Source organism: Hyperolius riggenbachi, chromosome 11, assembly GCF_040937935.1.
Source record: "Hyperolius riggenbachi isolate aHypRig1 chromosome 11, aHypRig1.pri, whole genome shotgun sequence".
Lineage (NCBI taxonomy): Eukaryota > Metazoa > Chordata > Amphibia > Anura > Hyperoliidae > Hyperolius > Hyperolius riggenbachi.
This window is the reverse complement of record NC_090656.1, coordinates 189,604,507-189,622,534: the sequence shown is the minus strand read 5'-3', so window position 1 is coordinate 189,622,534 and position 18,028 is coordinate 189,604,507. Positions and strand designations below refer to the sequence as shown.

Below are 18,028 nucleotides of genomic sequence, written 5' to 3'. Positions count from 1 at the left end.
CAGACCCATTTTGGGTACCTGGAGTCGGAGTTGGTTTTTTAATAAACTGAGGAGTCGGAGTCGGATGATTTTTGTACCGACTCCACAGCCCTGGTTCCTACATCCCCCTGGCCACAAGTGCAGTCAATTTGCAAGGTGTGTGTGTGTGTGTGTGTGTGTGTGTGTGTGTGTGTGTGTGTGTGTGTGTGTGTGTGTGTGTGTGTGTGTGTGTGTGTGTGTGTGTGTGTGTGTGTGTGTGTAAAAAAATCCCCCATTCGCTTACTTTACAAAAGCAATCCACTGCCACCTCCTCCCGCCATGCAGAGTAGCACAGGAAGCAAGTGAAATATTGCACTTTAAATAGGTGGACCCAAAGTGGGGAATACAGTATTGGCCAGAAACTACGATCTGGGAAGCAGGGGAAATTCGCTGCCTCCTATCGGCTGATGGCTCCTCAGCTGTCCACCTGATTGATGGCAGCTACTTCCCTAGTCCCTCCCATACAGGTATTGAAGCTAATCACAATGTATAGGGCATGTGACCACGTTAGCTGGGATCCCACCGCCACAACCACTAGACCCAATAGCAACAGCTGTGGACATTTAAGACGGCCTACCTTCTTCTCTACGAGATCCACGGCTAGCTTCTTCACATTGCTGATGTTGGCTTCATTTGGGTGAAGGTGGTAGAGCTCCCGGCATAGGCCGATCTGAAGGCGAATAGATGTCTTTCCCTGAATAACCTTCTCCAGAGTCATCGTGTGTACCAAGAAGATGACTCACCACATACAAAGCAATATTCTACTGTATCCTCTGGCGTGTCCAAAGTAAAGACGTGCAAATCATCAATTAAAAGCCTGCAATCAATATTTTTACTACAATTCGTTGCAGAAGTCTTCAAGCAAGTCCAAAGTTCTTGAGGAAATACGTGATCTTCCCATTATAAAAGTTAGCTGAACTTTGTGGGGAACAAGACGTAAATTGATGACTAACTCTCGGAACAAGCTAAAAACCAAATCCAATCCAGGATGGCGTATTTTCCATGTGACGGTTTGTCTGTTACATAGTTATTTTCACGGTCCCGAGTAATCCAAACAGAAAACCATAAAGCCCTCAATGCGTCAGTAGTTCTCTTCTTGCGCTTTAATTAAGAAATAATATACTCCTTTTAAGGATGAAGTCAGACAAATTCAAGTTGTCTTATGCTCTTTCTGCCTGAAAACAAGGAAACAAAAGATTAGGGCTGTTAAGTTCTTATCTTACCTTGTAAAGTTGCCAAAACGTTCTGTCTTCTAGCTTCTAACTACTCACTTATGCTTGGCCTATTTGAACATATTTGCATTTATTTTTCTGAATCATCCCAAAAACAACCTATAACTACTAACAGCAAATTCCTCTCATCCATTATAGTCACCTCCCTTTGCTTCCTTATACAGAAATTTTCCCAATTTTCCCTTTTAATCTGGAACTCCCTTCCATAATTGGTTTAGCACTCACCCACCTTTGTATTCGTCAAACACACCTCAAAACTCTCCTCTTCAGGGAAGTGTATAATATATTATTTATATAGTGTTGACATCTTCTGAGGTGCTTTACAAAGTATACAGTTTTGTTAATAACTGTCCCTCAGAGGGGCGCACAATCTAATCCTTACCATAGTCATATGTCCATCATACTCTAGGGCCATTTTACGGGGAAGCCAATTAACTTGCCTGTTTGTTTTTGGGAAGTGGAAAAAACCCAGAATGCCCAGAGGAAACCCACGCAGACACAAGGAGAACATACAAACTCTATGCAGATAGTGCCCTGGCTCCGATGCAAACCAGGCACCCACTACACCACCATGCCATGTGATCTAGGACTATTGAACCAGTTGATAATTTCCTATAATTTTATCTTCCAGTTGTCATTAAGGCTTGTACACAAGTCCAACATGCACATAACCACATGACCAACTTGGCAAACCACACAACCTGACGAACCACAAGACCTGTACATACACACGCCTAGATGGCTAAACAACCAACTCAATCAACATACTGCGCACGCAAGAGGACTGACGGACTACACATTCAAAACAAGTACAAGTCTTTTAAACAACTTCTACAAACGCACCAACTGCATGATATCAGATTGGGCAAACCGCCTGTTATCAGTTGCTCGTCAAGTTGTTTGCACGCATACACATGCCTGATTATCATCCAACAGACTAAAGTCAGATGATAATCAGGCTGCAGGTTGGTCCGTGTGTACTTAGCTTTAAAGGAAACTCATAGTAATAGTACAGGAACCTTGGTTTGCGAGTACAATTAGATCAAGAAACATGGGTGTACTCCCGAGCACTCTTATATCAAAGCAAATGTCCACATAAGGATTAATGGAAACTCAGACGATTCATTCCACAATCCAAAAACATTTCTAGAAAAATATTTAAAGAGACACTGAAGCGAAAAAAAAAATATGATATAGTGAATTGGTTGTGCACTATGATAAATTACTAGAAGATTAGCAGCAAAGAAAATATTCTCATACTTTTATTTTCAGGTATATAGTGTTTTTTCTAACATTGCATCATTCTATAATATGTGCAGATTACACAACACTCAGCATTCAAAATGAGTCTTTCAGAGCAGTCTGTGAAGTAATGACCTCTCCTCTAGCAGAGGAAAAGTAAATAGTCCAGGAACAGTTGAGATAATAAAAGTCAGATAACAGCCCTCTCCATGACTAACTAAAGGCCCATACACACGTCGGATTTCCGCGAAAGACGGGTCGTTTGAACGTCCCGTCGTTCGCCCGCTAAATCGGGCGTGTGTACAGACTATCGTTCGTTTGATAAGAGTGAGTTTGAGTGATCGCTCAAACCCACTCTTATCAAACGAACGATAGTCTGTGCACACGCCCGATTTAGCGGGCGAACGACGGAACGACGGGACGTTCAAACGACCCGCCATTCGCGGAAATCCGACGTGTGTATGGGCCTTTAGTCGGAGAGCTTAATGGCTTGTTTGCATAGAGATAACAACTGGAGTTTCTCAACTCTTCCTGTACTGGAAACAATTACACTGATGTATCTGATCTTAATGTTTAATTTCTTAGCTGTGCTACACATACAAATCATAATATCATCTTTTTTTTTTCGCTTCAGTGTCTCTTTAATACAAAGTACTGCACTGCATAAAGTAATAATGTAAAAAATACTTTTTAAACAGCATCATTGCTATCTGTTGGCTCACCCAAACCTTTGCTTGTGTGTGGCATTAACAAGGAACTTATCCAATGACAGTTGCTTTAGCCTAATTTGAGGATTCCATGGAAATGTGCCATTGTACAGTCTCTGCACTCAGATTAAGTACAATCCTGCAGCATCAAAAGGGAGAAGAACCATCGGCTCAGATGTGATGATGAGACACATCTATAGTTTTTCCTTGTATATCAAGGTGTTGCTTGCTGATCAAGTCAAAAGTTCATAAATGCCTGTTCTTGCAAAGTGCTCTTAAACCAAGTTACTTGCAATCCAAGGCTTTGCTGTAAACACAGCCCCATGTTGGGTACTGACAGTACACACAGTGGCAGCAGGTACCTGATCCATAATAATATAGTATGGTATACCCTTCTGTCAAATTACATATAAACCCAACCAGCAGCTTGGTAGTATGAAGCTCGGTCAAGATGCAGTGGCTGGCATGGTCCATCTTCACCTCCCAATTCCAAAACAAATCTCCACCAAAACATGTGGTTTAAGCAAATGCTGGCACTTCACCTACAAACTGTTACTCAGGCACCTCTACATGGACTCTGTCTAGCTAAACAATTCTGCTCTATATATATACAAGTTCAGTTTTAAAGTACTTGTGTATATGTGAGCGCAGGACACGAGACAGAGCTTTCATTGGTCTCGTAAAGACCAAGTTGTGTATTTCTAAAAAACAGCAGGGCATGGCCCATCGTAGTCACCATTTACATTTAAAATTGCAACCTCAAAGTTTTATTGTACTTCTACTCAAGTGTGGTCAAATGTTACAAAATGAAGCATTACGGTATGCTGTGCATTAATAATGTTAGCTATGTTTTAGAATAGTAGAAAGCTCCTGGCATACAACTCATTGTTTATACCACTAAATGACACATCATTAGTCTGCACCCCTCCTACTTAGCAGTCAGGATTTACTGAAGCAGTTCTTCTAAACACTGATAGCCTGCAAGCAGGAAAATCCTGATTACATATTTAAAGGGAATTGGAACACCCAAAATGAAAATGCCAAAAACAGCCCCCAAAATATATGAAAACACTCTTTTTTTTTAAATAGGTCCTACATGTCCCCAAATATTTTCTTTCTGATTACCTGTTGTGGGTTCCTTTGCCTAACTTCAGTAACTATGCAGTGCCAGCTGAATTGTGGATTTTTTTTAAACTACAACATGCTTATCTCAGCATGCAAATAACAGAGACCTTCCTATTTTAGATGAGATAAGGACACTATGACCAGAAAGTAAATTAACACTGGACTGGATCACAGGTTGTCCCAAATAACAGTTAGAGAAAAAGGGTTTACACAGTGATGTAAGCCAGCTGTCTAAATTATGTTTGCTGGGGGGAGGGAGGGGGATGGGGGGTGGAATGTATGGTAATAGGGAAAGATAATGAAATCTGAGCAGACAAAAAAAAAAAAAAAAAGAAAAAGGCAGAAGTGATGTCACTTTTGACATCACGGAGAAACAGTAAAGATGGAAAGCAGCAGAAATATACTATTTTATTTTTTTCATATCACATTTCTCCTAAATCTGACAATGAGCACTAAAAACAATGGGGTAGGTAAGATAAATAAGTAATTTCTTATTGGGTTTTTTTTTTCAGTTGAATGGATTTAACCACTTCCGGATTCTCGGAGCGTATATACACGCCCCTGAATCCTGAAGTGTATTCCATGGAAACGGCCGCTCGTATGAGCGGCCGTTCCATGTCAGTTCCCGGAGGGTGTCTCCGTGAACACCCTGCGAGCCGATCGGCGGCTCGCAGGGTAAATGTAAACACACGGGGAAGACCTTCCCCGGTGTTTACATGTATACGGCGCTGCTCTGATTGGCCGGGGATCACCGGCATCTGATAGGCTAAAGCCTATCCCATCAGGCGCAGGACGGAAATCCGTCCTGCGCCGCTCACAGGGGGAGGGAGAGGGAGGGAAGGGGAAGGAGGCCAGGAAGCGCTGCGGAGGGGGGCTTTGAAGAGCCCCCCCGCAAGCGCAAGCAGCCGGCGGCGATCAGACCCCCCCCCCAGCAGGACATCCCCCTAGTGGGGAAAAAAGGGGGGAAGTCTGATCGGCCTGGCTGCTAGCTGATCTGTGCTGTGGGCTGGAGAGCCCACGCAGCACCGATCAGCACAAAATAGCGTGGTAGGGAAGTGGTTAATACCACTTTAAGAAAAAAAGTGCCACACAGAGCCCACAATGTTGTGAGGTAATTCCTGGCCATCGCTATGCAGCTTTATGCTCCAGGCAATGGCAGCAGAGACTGCCAGGAAAAAGCTGGCAATGCTTTCTTTTAAACAGATTTTGTCAGGGAAAATGTTTATAAAACACCTCTGCAGAGTTAGATATTTAATTACTTTTTTTCATTTTATTTTATTAGAAAATTAAAAATAGCATAGTCTTTACCCATAAAACCTTATAAATGTCACAGTCAACCATGTAAAGAGTTGAGATGGTCTATGACATGCTAATAATTTCAAGAGTTGATACAAGTCTTACTTTAATGTAAATTGAGTTAAATTTTCATAAAATTTACATACACTTATTTGCATTTCATTGACTACTAGCAGTTTGGTGCCTGTTGAGCACAGGAATGGCGGGAGAAAGTTTGTAAACACATCAGGAAAGTTTAGTAGGAGTAATAGAGAAAATATGATGTGTGTCAATGTGAATGTATTGTATATGTAAATATATGTGAGAGTGCATACAGTTAGGTCCATAAATATTAGGACAGAGACAAATTTTTCTAATTTTGGTTCTGTAAATAACCACAATGAATTCTAAATGAAGCAACTCAGATGCAGTTAAAGTGCAGACTTTTTGCTTTAAAGTGGTATGAAACCCCAGCATTTCTTGTTTGCTCTAAAATATTATTTACAGCATATTATATACTACCACCATTTTTTTTACTAGAACAGCATTCAACTAGTTAAACACAGGACTTACAAGCTCCCTGCAAAGAAAGCTGGACACATCCGAAGTGGAGATAACATTATCTTGTGTTTACTTAATTGTATCAAGTAAGGAATGTAAACATTCTCTGGCAATTCAGACACTCCAGAACACAGACAGATACTCAGTAAGCATTTCTGGGTACATTACAACATGAATACACCAGTTATGAATAAAATGCAATGTCAGCTCTCAGAGCACTTTGGGAACTTGTATTTTCTATATGAATAATAATACTTATGCACAAAAGTGCACATGATAACTGTATGGGATATACAGTAAAAAGTAGGAAAACCTGTTTTTTTTTGAATATTATGTCAGTTTCATACCGCTTTAATTCAGTGGGGTGAACAAAACGATTGCATAAAAATGTGAGGCAACTAAAGCATATTTACAGTGGCTTGCAAAAGTATTCGGCCCCCTTGAAGTTTTCCACATTTTGTCAGATTACTGCCACAAACATGAATCAATTTTATTGAAATTCCACGTGAAAGACCAATACAAAGTGGTGTACACGTGAGAAGTGAAACAAAAATCATACAGGATTCCAAACATTTTTTACAAATAAATAACTGCAAAGTGGGGTGTGCGTAATTATTCAGCCCCCTTTGGTCTGAGTGCAGTCAGTTGCCCATAGACATTGCCTGATGAGTGCTAATGACTAAATAGAGTGCACCTGTGTGTAGTCTAATGTCAGTACAAATACAGCTGCTCTGTGACGGTCTCAGAGGTTGTCTAAGAGAATCTTGGGAGCAACAACACCATGAAGTCCAAAGAACACACCAGACAGGTCAGGGATAAAGTTATTGAGAAATGTAAAGCAGGCTTAGGCTACAAAAAGATTTCCAAAGCCTTGAACATCCCACGGAGCACTGTTCAAGCGATCATTCAGAAATGGAAGGAGTATGGCACAACTGTAAACCTACCAAGACAAGGCCGTCCACCTGAACTCATAGGCCGAACAAGGAGAGCACTGCTCAGAAATGCAGTCAAGAGGCCCATGGTGACTCTGGACGAGCTGCAGAGATCTACAGCTCAGGTGGGAGAATTAACTATTAATCGTGCACTGCACAAAGTTGGCTCTTATGGAAGAGTGACAAGAAGAAAGCCATTGTTAACAGAAAAGCATAAGAAGTCCCATTTGCAGTTTGCCACAAGCCATGTGGGGGACACAGCAAACATGTGGAAGAAGGTGCTCTGGTCGGATGAGACCAAAATGGAACTTTTTGGCCAAAATGCAAAACGCTATGTGTGGCAGAAAACAAACACTGCACATCACTCAGAACACACCATCCCCACTGTCAAATATCGTGGTGGCAGCATCATGCACTGGGGTGCTTCTCTTCAGCAGGGACAGGGAAACTGGTCAAAGTTGATAGGAGGATGGATGGAGCCAAATACAGGGCAATCTTGGAAGAAAACCTCTTGGAGTCTGCAAAAGACATGAGACTGGGGCGGAGGTTCACCTTCCAGCAGGACAATGACCCTAAACATAAAGCCAGGGCAACAATGGAATGGTTTAAAACAAAACATATCCATGTGTTAGAATGGCCCAGTCAAAGTCCAGATCTAAATCCAATCGAGAATCTGAGACAAGATCTGAAAAAGGCTGTTCACAAACGCTGTCCATCTAATCTTACTGAGCTGCAGCTTTTTGCAAAGAAGAATGGGCAAGGATTTCAGTCTCTAGATGTGGAAAGCTGGTAGAGACATATCCTAAAAGACTGGCAGCTGTAATTGCAGCAAAAGGTGGTTCTACAAAGTATTGACTCAGGGGGCTGAATAATTACGCACACCCCACTTTGCAGTTATTTATTTGTAAAAAATGTTTGGAGTCATGTATGATTTTCGTTCCACTTCTCACGTGTGCACCACTTTGTATTGGTCTTTCACGTGGAATTCCAATAAAATTGATTCATGTTTGTGGCAGTAATGTGATAAAATGTGGAAAACTTCAAGGGGGCCAAATACTTTTGCAAGCCACTGTATTAACAAAATCCCTTAATTTCAGGAGCTCAACTGGACAATTGACTCAAAGGCTATCTCATGGGCAGTTGTGAGCAAATCCGTGGTTATGTCATTATCAACTTCCAACGGGAAAACTGGTGTTGTTTAACTGCCTAACGACTGCTCCATGCCGTTTGGCGCTAGCAGCGCGGCAGTCCCAGGACCACTCCATGCCGATTGGCCTGGAATACGGATTGCAGGGGGTCGCACACATCCCTGCTTGAATGATGGAGCTCCGCTCTGCCTTCCAACGGCGATCGCCGCTCAGAGACGGTTAGATGGCAAAACCGGTGTCTATTAACATTGTACAGCGCTGCGATCAACAGCAGCACTGTACTGAGGACACAGCTGTCCCCCTAACAGGCACAAAAGTGATCCGCTGTCAGAGGCTGAAGCCTATGACAGCCGATCAAGTTGATTGCTGGCAGAGGGAGGGAGGGGGGTGGGTTTGTAAAAATAATTTTAAATAATAGGCAGATTTATTTAAAAAATAATAAAACAAATATTTATAAAATATTTGGTGGGGAGAAAAGGGGGGGGGGGTGAGGAATCACTTGTGTGCTGAGTTGGACGGCCATCTAGCATAACACACGTGTTATGCCTGTGAAATGCAATGGAGACTGGGCATAGACTTTAATACACGTAGCAAATAGAATAACCTGATCAGTTACAACACAGTACTGTGAACAGGCCTATAAAATAGGCAGTGAGTTGACATACAGAATTATTCTGCAACACAACTAAGCACTGTGAACAGGGCCTAAATATGGTCTGTTTAACTTGTACAGGCCATGGGAAAGTAGATGTACCCAAAACCCTGGGAAATGGTCCACACACATTAATATTCAGCCTTTTCAGAGGAGACTATATGTTCTCATAGTTTATGTACAGGTTGTGCAAGGCAGGCTACTGTATACAATTCTGTTTATATGGTTGGCAATTGCTCTATTTTCTTTGCAGTTTCCTAACAAGATCCTGATGTTCCCTCCTCGATAAATTGTGGCTAGACCAGCAGAGGTTTAGAGCCCTGACGTTGCATGCACCAAAGTGGCTGCAGACTTGTCTGTCGCAGGGAAGGGGCGAAGGATCCCTGAAATAATAAAACTAACAAGTAAAACAGGAAGCCTGGCGGATGTCCTGTGATGTCAGTGGAATGCATGTCTTTTAATTAATGCTACAAGAGCAGAAAACATTTATGTTTGGAAAGAACAACTCACAGTGAAATTTCACTTTAAAAAACAAGAATACTGCGACATCATCAGAAGCTCTTAATATTTTCTTCTTTACTTGAAATTAAAAAAAAGGGGAAGCATATTGAACAGTCATTAGAAGACTGAAGCTTAATTGCACTTCCTTTTTTTTAATTATACTCTCTCTTCTCACCAACTGACCTAAATGTGCACTCTCCAACCCACTACATCCAACTACAAGGATCAACTTTGGGGTCATGTGACCTCAGCATCCACCTGGACAGACATGCCCCCCCACCCTTTCCTCCCACACCCACATTGACTACATCTCCCGTCTGATTCGCAGCAAAGGGAGCGGATGAGTGATGTCACTCAGATATCACCAAGGCGATGCATGACGGCCCACCTCCAGAAGCAAAGCGGGGCCTGCACTGTAGTCCCAATGTGACATCATCGCTGAAACTTTTGAAGGTCCATTGAGTGTGAGGGGGTTTGGGGGAAGTTACATGAGACCACCAAGTCAGCTCAGAGAAGGATGGTAGGGAAGGACTAAATAAATGTCAAAAACAGAGAAAATAGGTCAGCAAGTGATAGGCCTATTCACATTGATTTGAACACTATACTTGCTGATGTTGACCGCTCCTGTTTTTGCCACCTTAGTCTCAGAGCACAAACAGCAGAATACAGAGGCATTTGTAAATTCAGAAGCCACTAAAAGGGTTTTTTTTGTTGTTGTTTTTAGCAGTAACGTGTTTCACCCAAAAAACATAGGGCATGATCTGATTCACTTTTTATTTACTAAGTTTTCTCCTTTGTGATATTTTCCCACTATAAATAAAATGCATTTGAAGCCACAAGCAAGAAAGAAAATACTGGCAATCATTTTGACAGTTCTTTTTTACCCACTTTTTCAATTGCAGAGTGCAAAAATGATTTTAAACAGAAGATGAAAAAAAAAAAAAGAATTGTATCAGGTCCAAGGTCTTATGTTTATCATGAGTGAAGGTGCTTGATCAGGTGCATGGCGGTGATCAGATGATATCGGGACAAGTGACAAAAAAAAAAAAGATAACCCGCTGTGCCGCCCACCTTTTTTAAACAATACCAGTTGCCTGGCAGCCCTGCGGATCCTCTGCCTCTAGTACTTTCAGCCATAGACCCTGAACAAGCATGCAGCAGATCAGGTGTTTCTGACATTATTGTCAGATCGGACAAGCCTAGCTGCATGCTTGTTTCAGATGTTTTTCAGACATGACTGCAGCCAAATAGATCAGCAGGACTGCCAGGCAACTGGTTTAAAAGAAAATAAATATGCAGGCCTTCATAGTCTTTTCACTTCAGTTGTCCTTTAAGCGACTCCACTCGAAACTGGCCCTAGATACTGTATTTTAAGTCCCTCCAAAGGCTAATGATTGATATGATTAATGAAAGTGCAGCATAAAATGTGTCAGTGCTATAAAGCTGCATAACATAGCATAAGTAATAATATATATTAAGCCTAATTGGCTATTTACATCTGCACAGGATGTTGACTAATGTTGATGTGGACTTAACCACATTCAGTCTTCCTTCTGGCTTGAAAACTATTCTTTCTGGATCAATTTATGCCAACACTGTGATTGATTCTGGACTACTTTCTCTACCTGAGTTTTTGGTCTGCTATGAATTTCTCCAGAAATAAGTTTCAGGCTAGGAAAACAGACACGTGCTGAATGTAAGTAAACAACTGTGAATAATATAAAGTCCTTTTCACAGGATCCCAGTGCAGGAATGCTGCGCTCTCCGCAGGAGTCTCTGCCAGAGACCACCAAGAATGGTAATTGCTGGACACGGGTGGGGCAGACCGGCCAGACATACTTCACTTCAGAATATATCAATGTAGAAATTAAAAGAAGATTGTAAAAGCTATTCAGTGATCTACACAGTTCAGGAACCATTCTAGTTTTTTCTGTATTTATACTGTAGTTGTTACATGTGCTTCTCTATAACTTGGTCACCCTCTGCACTGTAAACAGGGAGGAACTGTTTTTTTTGTGTGTGCCATAAACTCTTTAATGGGGAGGTACAGGATACATAGTTCTGATGGGGCTGGCGCTTTCTTTAGGGGAGGTACAGGATACATAGTTCTGATGTGAGGAAGGGCACATAGGCAACCCATTTTTGCAATCTTAGGGTAGGATGGAGAGGAAGGCAAAACAGTTACCCATCACTGTTATCTGGGGGGAGGGGGTCGCCACAGAGGATGCCCAACACTGCTATGTGGGGGGAGTGGAGCAAGGGGGTGAAGAGGCTGAGGCTAGGTTTCCACTTGTGCGTTTTGTGTCAGTTTTTCTGCTCAGAAAATTCGCATAGATTTTAAAACTAATGTTAGTCAATGCAGCTGTTTCCACTCTATGCGAATTTTCGTTAGCGTTCGTACGCGTGAAAAAATCTGAGGTCCTGTATCATTTTTTCGGACATCGCGTACGATTCGCGTACAATGCTTTGTATAGGCAATGCGAATTTTCGCGTTACTTGCCCAAAAATTCGCATTGGATCCATGGTTACAGGAAGTTGTCAGCAGTCATGACTAAGCTGTTACTAGGCAGATTATGCATATGTAACTAATGCGAATTTTCGCGTACGAAAATTCGCATAAAAACGCATACAAATTTACATGCGAATTTTCACCAATCAGAAAAATCTTATACGATTTTTTGCAGGCGAAAACGTAACGCTACAGTGGAAACGGGCCCTGATACTTATAACTGGGGGGCAGAGGGGGGCACAGAGACTAACTAATACTGCTATCTAAGGTGTAGGACACAGAGGCTTCCTAATACTGGTTTTGAAGGCAGGGGGCAGAGAATCTACCTATTACCACTGTATGGGGAGGGGAAAGCAAGGGACACAGAGGCTACCTATTATGTCGTGTGGGGGGGGGGGGTGGCAAGAGGCACACAAGCTACCTAGTAATAGTGTCGGGGGAGGGGTGGCAAGGGGCACAGAAGCTACCTTCTGCACTTGGTTGGAGGAAGCCATTTGACATGTTGGAGCTCAAATCTGCCGTTTCTCTTGATGTCCCTGTGCCAGATGCCCAAGGCTGGCCACTGACTAATGATTTAACCTGCTCAGACCCAGAGTAAGTGAACATCACATGTGGGAAACATAACCTGTAGTAAAAACACCCCAGCTGCATATAATGTCGCTGCTGCAGTGCATAAACCTCACTTGTAAATTCAAACATGTTCCCACTCCTGTCTCTACAGAGCATCATTATATTAACTTTTAGCTCATCTGTACTGAAGGATTATGAATACTGCCACTGCTGACCTCTCCTCTGTTTGTGTCTCTATTGGTCATCCCTCAAGTACCAAAATATCTCCCCCACCCACCAAGTGACGTCACATGCCTCTTGATGTACCCCCGTTGCCCCCCCCCCCCCCCCCCCGCATAGCAATACAGCAAATCAGGTAGTTTTCGGCCTTTTTCAAGCGCAGGCGATTTTCAAAATCGGCCCACAAAACGCTTGTGCAATGAATCTCTATGAGAAGGTTCATATCAGAACGTTTTGTTTGCTTTGCGCTCTGCAAAGCGGTGCCTGTACCATTTCTGGGGCGTTTTTTGGTCTAATGGAAGGTATAGGAAGAGCACTAAACGCTCACAAAATCGCTTAATGCAGCAATTGCGTTATATTTATTATTTCCTGGGTCAAAGAGTTCACTTGCTGATGGAATTGCTCTGCAAAAGCGCTTACAAAAGCGCTTTGCACAAAATCGTAGCACGCAGCGGAGCACCAGGGGGGGGGGGGGGGGGGACGTGCAAAAAATAAATCGACAATCGCTTGACATCAGTGATTTCGTTTTTAGATGTCAACAGAGCCTTAGTGATCTCTGCGGAGTACCAAATCTCAGCGGAGTATCAAACAACTGTGATCTCGGCAGAGCACCAAATCTCAGTGATCTCTGCAGAGCACCAAATCTCGGTGATCTCTGCAGAGCACCAAATCTCAGTGATCTCTGCTGAGCACTAAATCTCAGTGATCTCTGCAGAGCACCAAATCGCAGTGATCTCTGCAGAGCACCAAATCGCAGTGATCTCTGCAGAGCACCAAATCTCAGTGATCTCTGCAGAGCACCAAATCTCAGTGATCTCGGCAGAGCACCAAATCTCAGTGATCTCGGCAGAGCACCAAATCTCAGTGATCTCTGCAGAGCACCAAATCTCAGTGATCTCTGCAGAGCACCAAATCTCAGTGATCTCTGCAGAGCACCAAATCTCAGTGATCTCTGCAGAGCACCAAATCTCAGTGATCTCGGCAGAGCACCAAATCTCGGTGATCTCGGCAAAGCACCAAATCTCGGTGATCTCGGCAAAGCACCAAATCTCAGAGTATCAAACAACTGTGATCTCGGCAGAGCACCAAATCTCAGTGATCTCTGCAGAGCACCAAATCTTGGTGATCTCTGCAGAGCACCAAATCTCGGTGATCTCTGCAGAGCATCAAATCTCAGTGATCTCTGCAGAGCATCAAATCTCGGTGATCTCTGCAGAGCACCAAATCTCGGTGATCTCTGCAGAGCATCAAATCTCGGTGATCTCTGCAGAGCACCAAATCTCGGTGATCTCTGCAGAGCACCAAATCTCGGTGATCTCTGCAGAGCACCAAATCTTACTTACTTACTTGTGTATTTCAAACCAAATTGCTGACCTGATAGTCCATTTTCATAATTCTGCAGATTTAATTAAAATGTACATTGATTCACTGAGCTGGAAGAAGAATAAGGCAATCTGACTCAGCTAGCTGCATGCTTGTTGCAGGTGTGACTCAGGAAACACCAAAGCCAAAAATATCAACAGGAAAACCAAGCAATAGGTATTTCTTTTAGAACAGGGTCAACAGTGGTGGCTTCCACAAGCTCTCAATATAGGTTTTCCCCTAAAACACAACATTTGCAAACTCTAGTACTATATTCCTACTGTAATTCTTCACACCTGCATATTGCCATGCCTTTCCATCTCCCATCAAGTGCTGCTGACCACTAGGAATAAGAGATGCAAATAATTCTCAATAGAGTCAATGGTAGAATTCCATTGTCCCTTTCACAAATCAGTTCACTTGAGTGTGAAGCCATTGTCATAAATTGGGCACTGCCATGGGCCCTAATATAATATACAGCTATAGCAGCACCGACAGGGCAATTTGGGCATCGGAGTTCAGCTACAGGATAACCATACTCCGGTTAGCGCACAGCAGTGGACTGGACCGGCAGAGATAGCGGTGGGAGGCACCAGAGAGTTCGGCTATACCCTATAGTGGAAATCCCTCTAGCGACAAAGTGGCAGCAGTGGTCTAAATAATGGAGATAGCGGCAGGAGACTGCAGAGTTTGGCTATTGTATAGTCTGACCTTTGCTAGCAGTGATGGGAGATGGCTTAAAGAGAATCTGTATTGTTAAAATCGCACAAAAGTAAACATACCAGTGCGTTAGGGGACATCTCCTATTCCCCTCTGTCACAATTTCGCCGCTCCCCGCCGCATTAAAAGTGGTTAAAAACAGTTTTAAAAAGTTTGTTTATAAACAAACAAAATGGCCACCAAAACAGGAAGTAGATTGATGTACAGTATGTCCACACATAGAAAATACATCCATACACAAGCAGGCTGTATACAGCCATCCTTTTGAATCTCAAGAGATCATTTGTGTGTTTTTTTTCCCCTGCAGCTATCTTCCACTGAAGTGTCAGGCTATTTCTTCCTGCAGAGTGCAGACAGCTGTGCCTGTATGTAATTCCTCAGTATGTGAAAGCCCAGCCAGCTCAGTGGAGGATTTATCCAGCTTGTAAAAGATAATAGAACAGAGAGAAGCTGCACTAATCTAAATATTATCACACAGGCAGTGTGCAGAGAGGGGCCTGGATGGGGGAGTTCATAGCAGAACCACAACACTGAAGGACTTGGCAGCCTTCCAGACACAGGCCTGACAAGTCTGACAAGAGAGAGATAAGTTGATTTATTACAGAGATGGTGATAGTAGAATGTGCTGCAGTAAACCAGAACACATTAGAATAGCGTTTGGAACTTGTAGGATGATAAAAAACAGGATGCAATTTTTGTTACGGAGTCTCTTTAAGATGTAATGGGGCCCTAGGCAAGGTAGTAGATTTGTGCCTCTTTCTGGTCCTTTTGATAAGCTGAAGTGGAGAGAGGTCAGAGAAGGTGGCAGGTGGGCTCATTGACATCCACTAAGCCCCAAGCACCTGCCTGGGCTGCCTGGAGGATTATCCTGGTCTGGGTGGGACATTTTAACATGTACTTTTTTAATGTATGCCTTTATTCAAGATTGCATAAATCTGCACACAAAATTTGCATACTCCATAAATTTGCAATCATTTGTATCTAACTGACCATCCTTACTTACCACTCTTTCTTCAGCAGGAACTGTATACAACCAAAAGGAATATGACTAGATGCAACAATAATGAAACATTCTCTACTGTGCACCCTTGAGAAGGTCTGGAAGACGAAACCAGTTGGGAGCGGTGGAGAAGTTGCCCTGGAAGCTCCCCGCAACAATGAGGTGAGGTGATTACTCACTGAATATATGTCATTTTGGATGTTGGGTCCCTTGTGTGGCTACACTGGATCCATTATGTGAGCGACCTTCATAGTTTTAACATTTTAAATAAACCTGTTTTTAAAATAACTGATATAACACACTTTTATCAGTTTTATAAAGCACCTTGAGAAGTGGTGTAAACAAATGACAAAGTGACATTTTGTTGATTTGTGGGGAGAAAAAAAACATATATATATATATATTTGAGAACTTACCGGCCTGATGTATGTAGAGATCTGACTTTCTTGTGGGCGTGTTTATGCTCACTTTATGGTGCAGTGGAGGGAATTTGAATTAAAAAAAAAATGTCTACTGATGGGCAGTCATTCATGGATTGATTTCATAGGAAACATTGCACAAGTCGTGCTTAGTCATATTACTTTTAGTTACTTTACAGCATACCACATGCGAAAGCTCCCCGACCCCTCCCGAGTCTCCAATCAGTGTTCACGTCAGGATGCAGGAGCGAGTGCGCTCCTGTCCTGTAACATCACTATACGGCCACAAGGGAGCAGAATGGACATACTGCGCATGCGCTGCGCAGTATGTCTGGGTTTGGAGTCGCTTAAGTCGCCCATGACAACGGAATGGACCAGAGAAGAGAAGCAGGGCGGAGGGGAATGGGAGGCACAGTGAGTATTTGATTATGCCCCCCTACCCATTTTTTACCAGAGGCTATCGCATCTGGTAGGTCACTGGACATTTGTTGGACTTGTTACAACTGTTTATGGCAACGCAGTAAGTATGAACAATGGAGCGCAGTGCAGTGTGTCTGCGCAGAACGACAGGAATCCCGGTGAGGTACTTCCTGTCCAGCACGTAGTTCGTCACTGAGTGGGGGGGGGGGCGGCGCTATGCATATGACCCTGTTGGCGCACTCTGCCGCAGGGTCATACGAGTACAGAATCATGCGTTGCGGTGATCTTATGGCAGGCTTCCCTGCCGTGGGATTACCGCACAAGTGTAAAAGCACAATGAAGCTGATCCCTAAGTCAAGTTGCACACGTGGAACTAATATGCAGATTGGGGATGTCAGGACACCCAGTCTGCCTTCCCTTTCAGGGTAGATGATTTAGACATGTTTGCAAACACAATGGCTTTATTACTGTCAGGTATGTCGATTTTTATTTTAGAAGTATGCTAGCTATAGCAGATCTCATGACGTGTGTACCTTATACATAAATACATGTCAGCCAGCCAGGAAGTGCTCTCTTCTATAGGCCTCACTAGATTAAACAGAGGCTTGTAGCTCATAGACCAGTGCTTATCCACTCATTTTCAGACAGTAATCTATATTAGAAGGGAGACTGGAAGACTATACTAGACTTTATAACTATAACAACATTTTCATAGAATTAAACCTCTCTTTCCCTCAAGTCCCATATTTTGTATGCCCTTCCAGAGGGGTCAGCCAGACCTCATTTTTCACAGGGTCATGAGCTGAGCCAAGTAAAAAGCTTTAACAGCACATTATTTCTAAACTAAAGTTTGTATTTAATTAAAAAAAAACTTTTTCCAAAAAAAAAAAAAAAAAAGGAAGAAGAAGAAGTGCCGCTAAGGGTACATAAATCCTCTGCCCCCATACACCCACTGTCATGGAGGTAGGAGAGGGGCAGGGTGAACTGCAATCCATCTGGAGTCACGCCTACCTGCTAACTGACAGCTGTCAGTATACGCACTGTTAAAGTGAACTGAGGTGAAAGTGACGGTGTTTATCAGCGTTTGTGTGATCACCACATTTAAGGGCCCTCAATTGCTAAAACCGCTGTTCTTTCCAATCGCTGTTGATTTTTAACAAAAAGCTGGGATGTAAACGAATTAAACATTGCGCGACGATAGTAAATTATGCACCCGTCGGCTCATCATTTCCAAACTTCCGGCGGCCAGTGCCGGAAATGTCATGAACTGCCGCTGCCAGAGGACACTCCTGTAAACTGGGCCTTACAAACAGCATGAAAATATGAAATTTGATTCTGTAGGAACATGTAAAAACATTTTTTTTTTCAAAAAGACCTTTACATTTTTGAGAAAACTGATTTTAAAAAAATTCTAAG

General features: G+C 42.8%; 1 protein-coding gene across 3 annotated transcripts in view; it reads right to left on the bottom strand.

Moving 5' to 3' along the window:
- The window catches only part of LOC137538987 (serine/threonine-protein kinase D3-like), a 195,860-nt gene that overhangs the window by 123,902 nt on the left and 53,930 nt on the right, over positions 1-18,028 (bottom strand). For all 3 annotated transcript variants that reach the window (XM_068261442.1, XM_068261443.1, XM_068261441.1), the window contains exon 2: positions 596-1,193. In XM_068261442.1, the coding sequence (XP_068117543.1) occupies positions 596-736 (141 nt within the window). In that variant the 5' untranslated portion in view covers positions 737-1,193. The remainder of the gene's footprint in view (positions 1-595; positions 1,194-18,028) is intronic.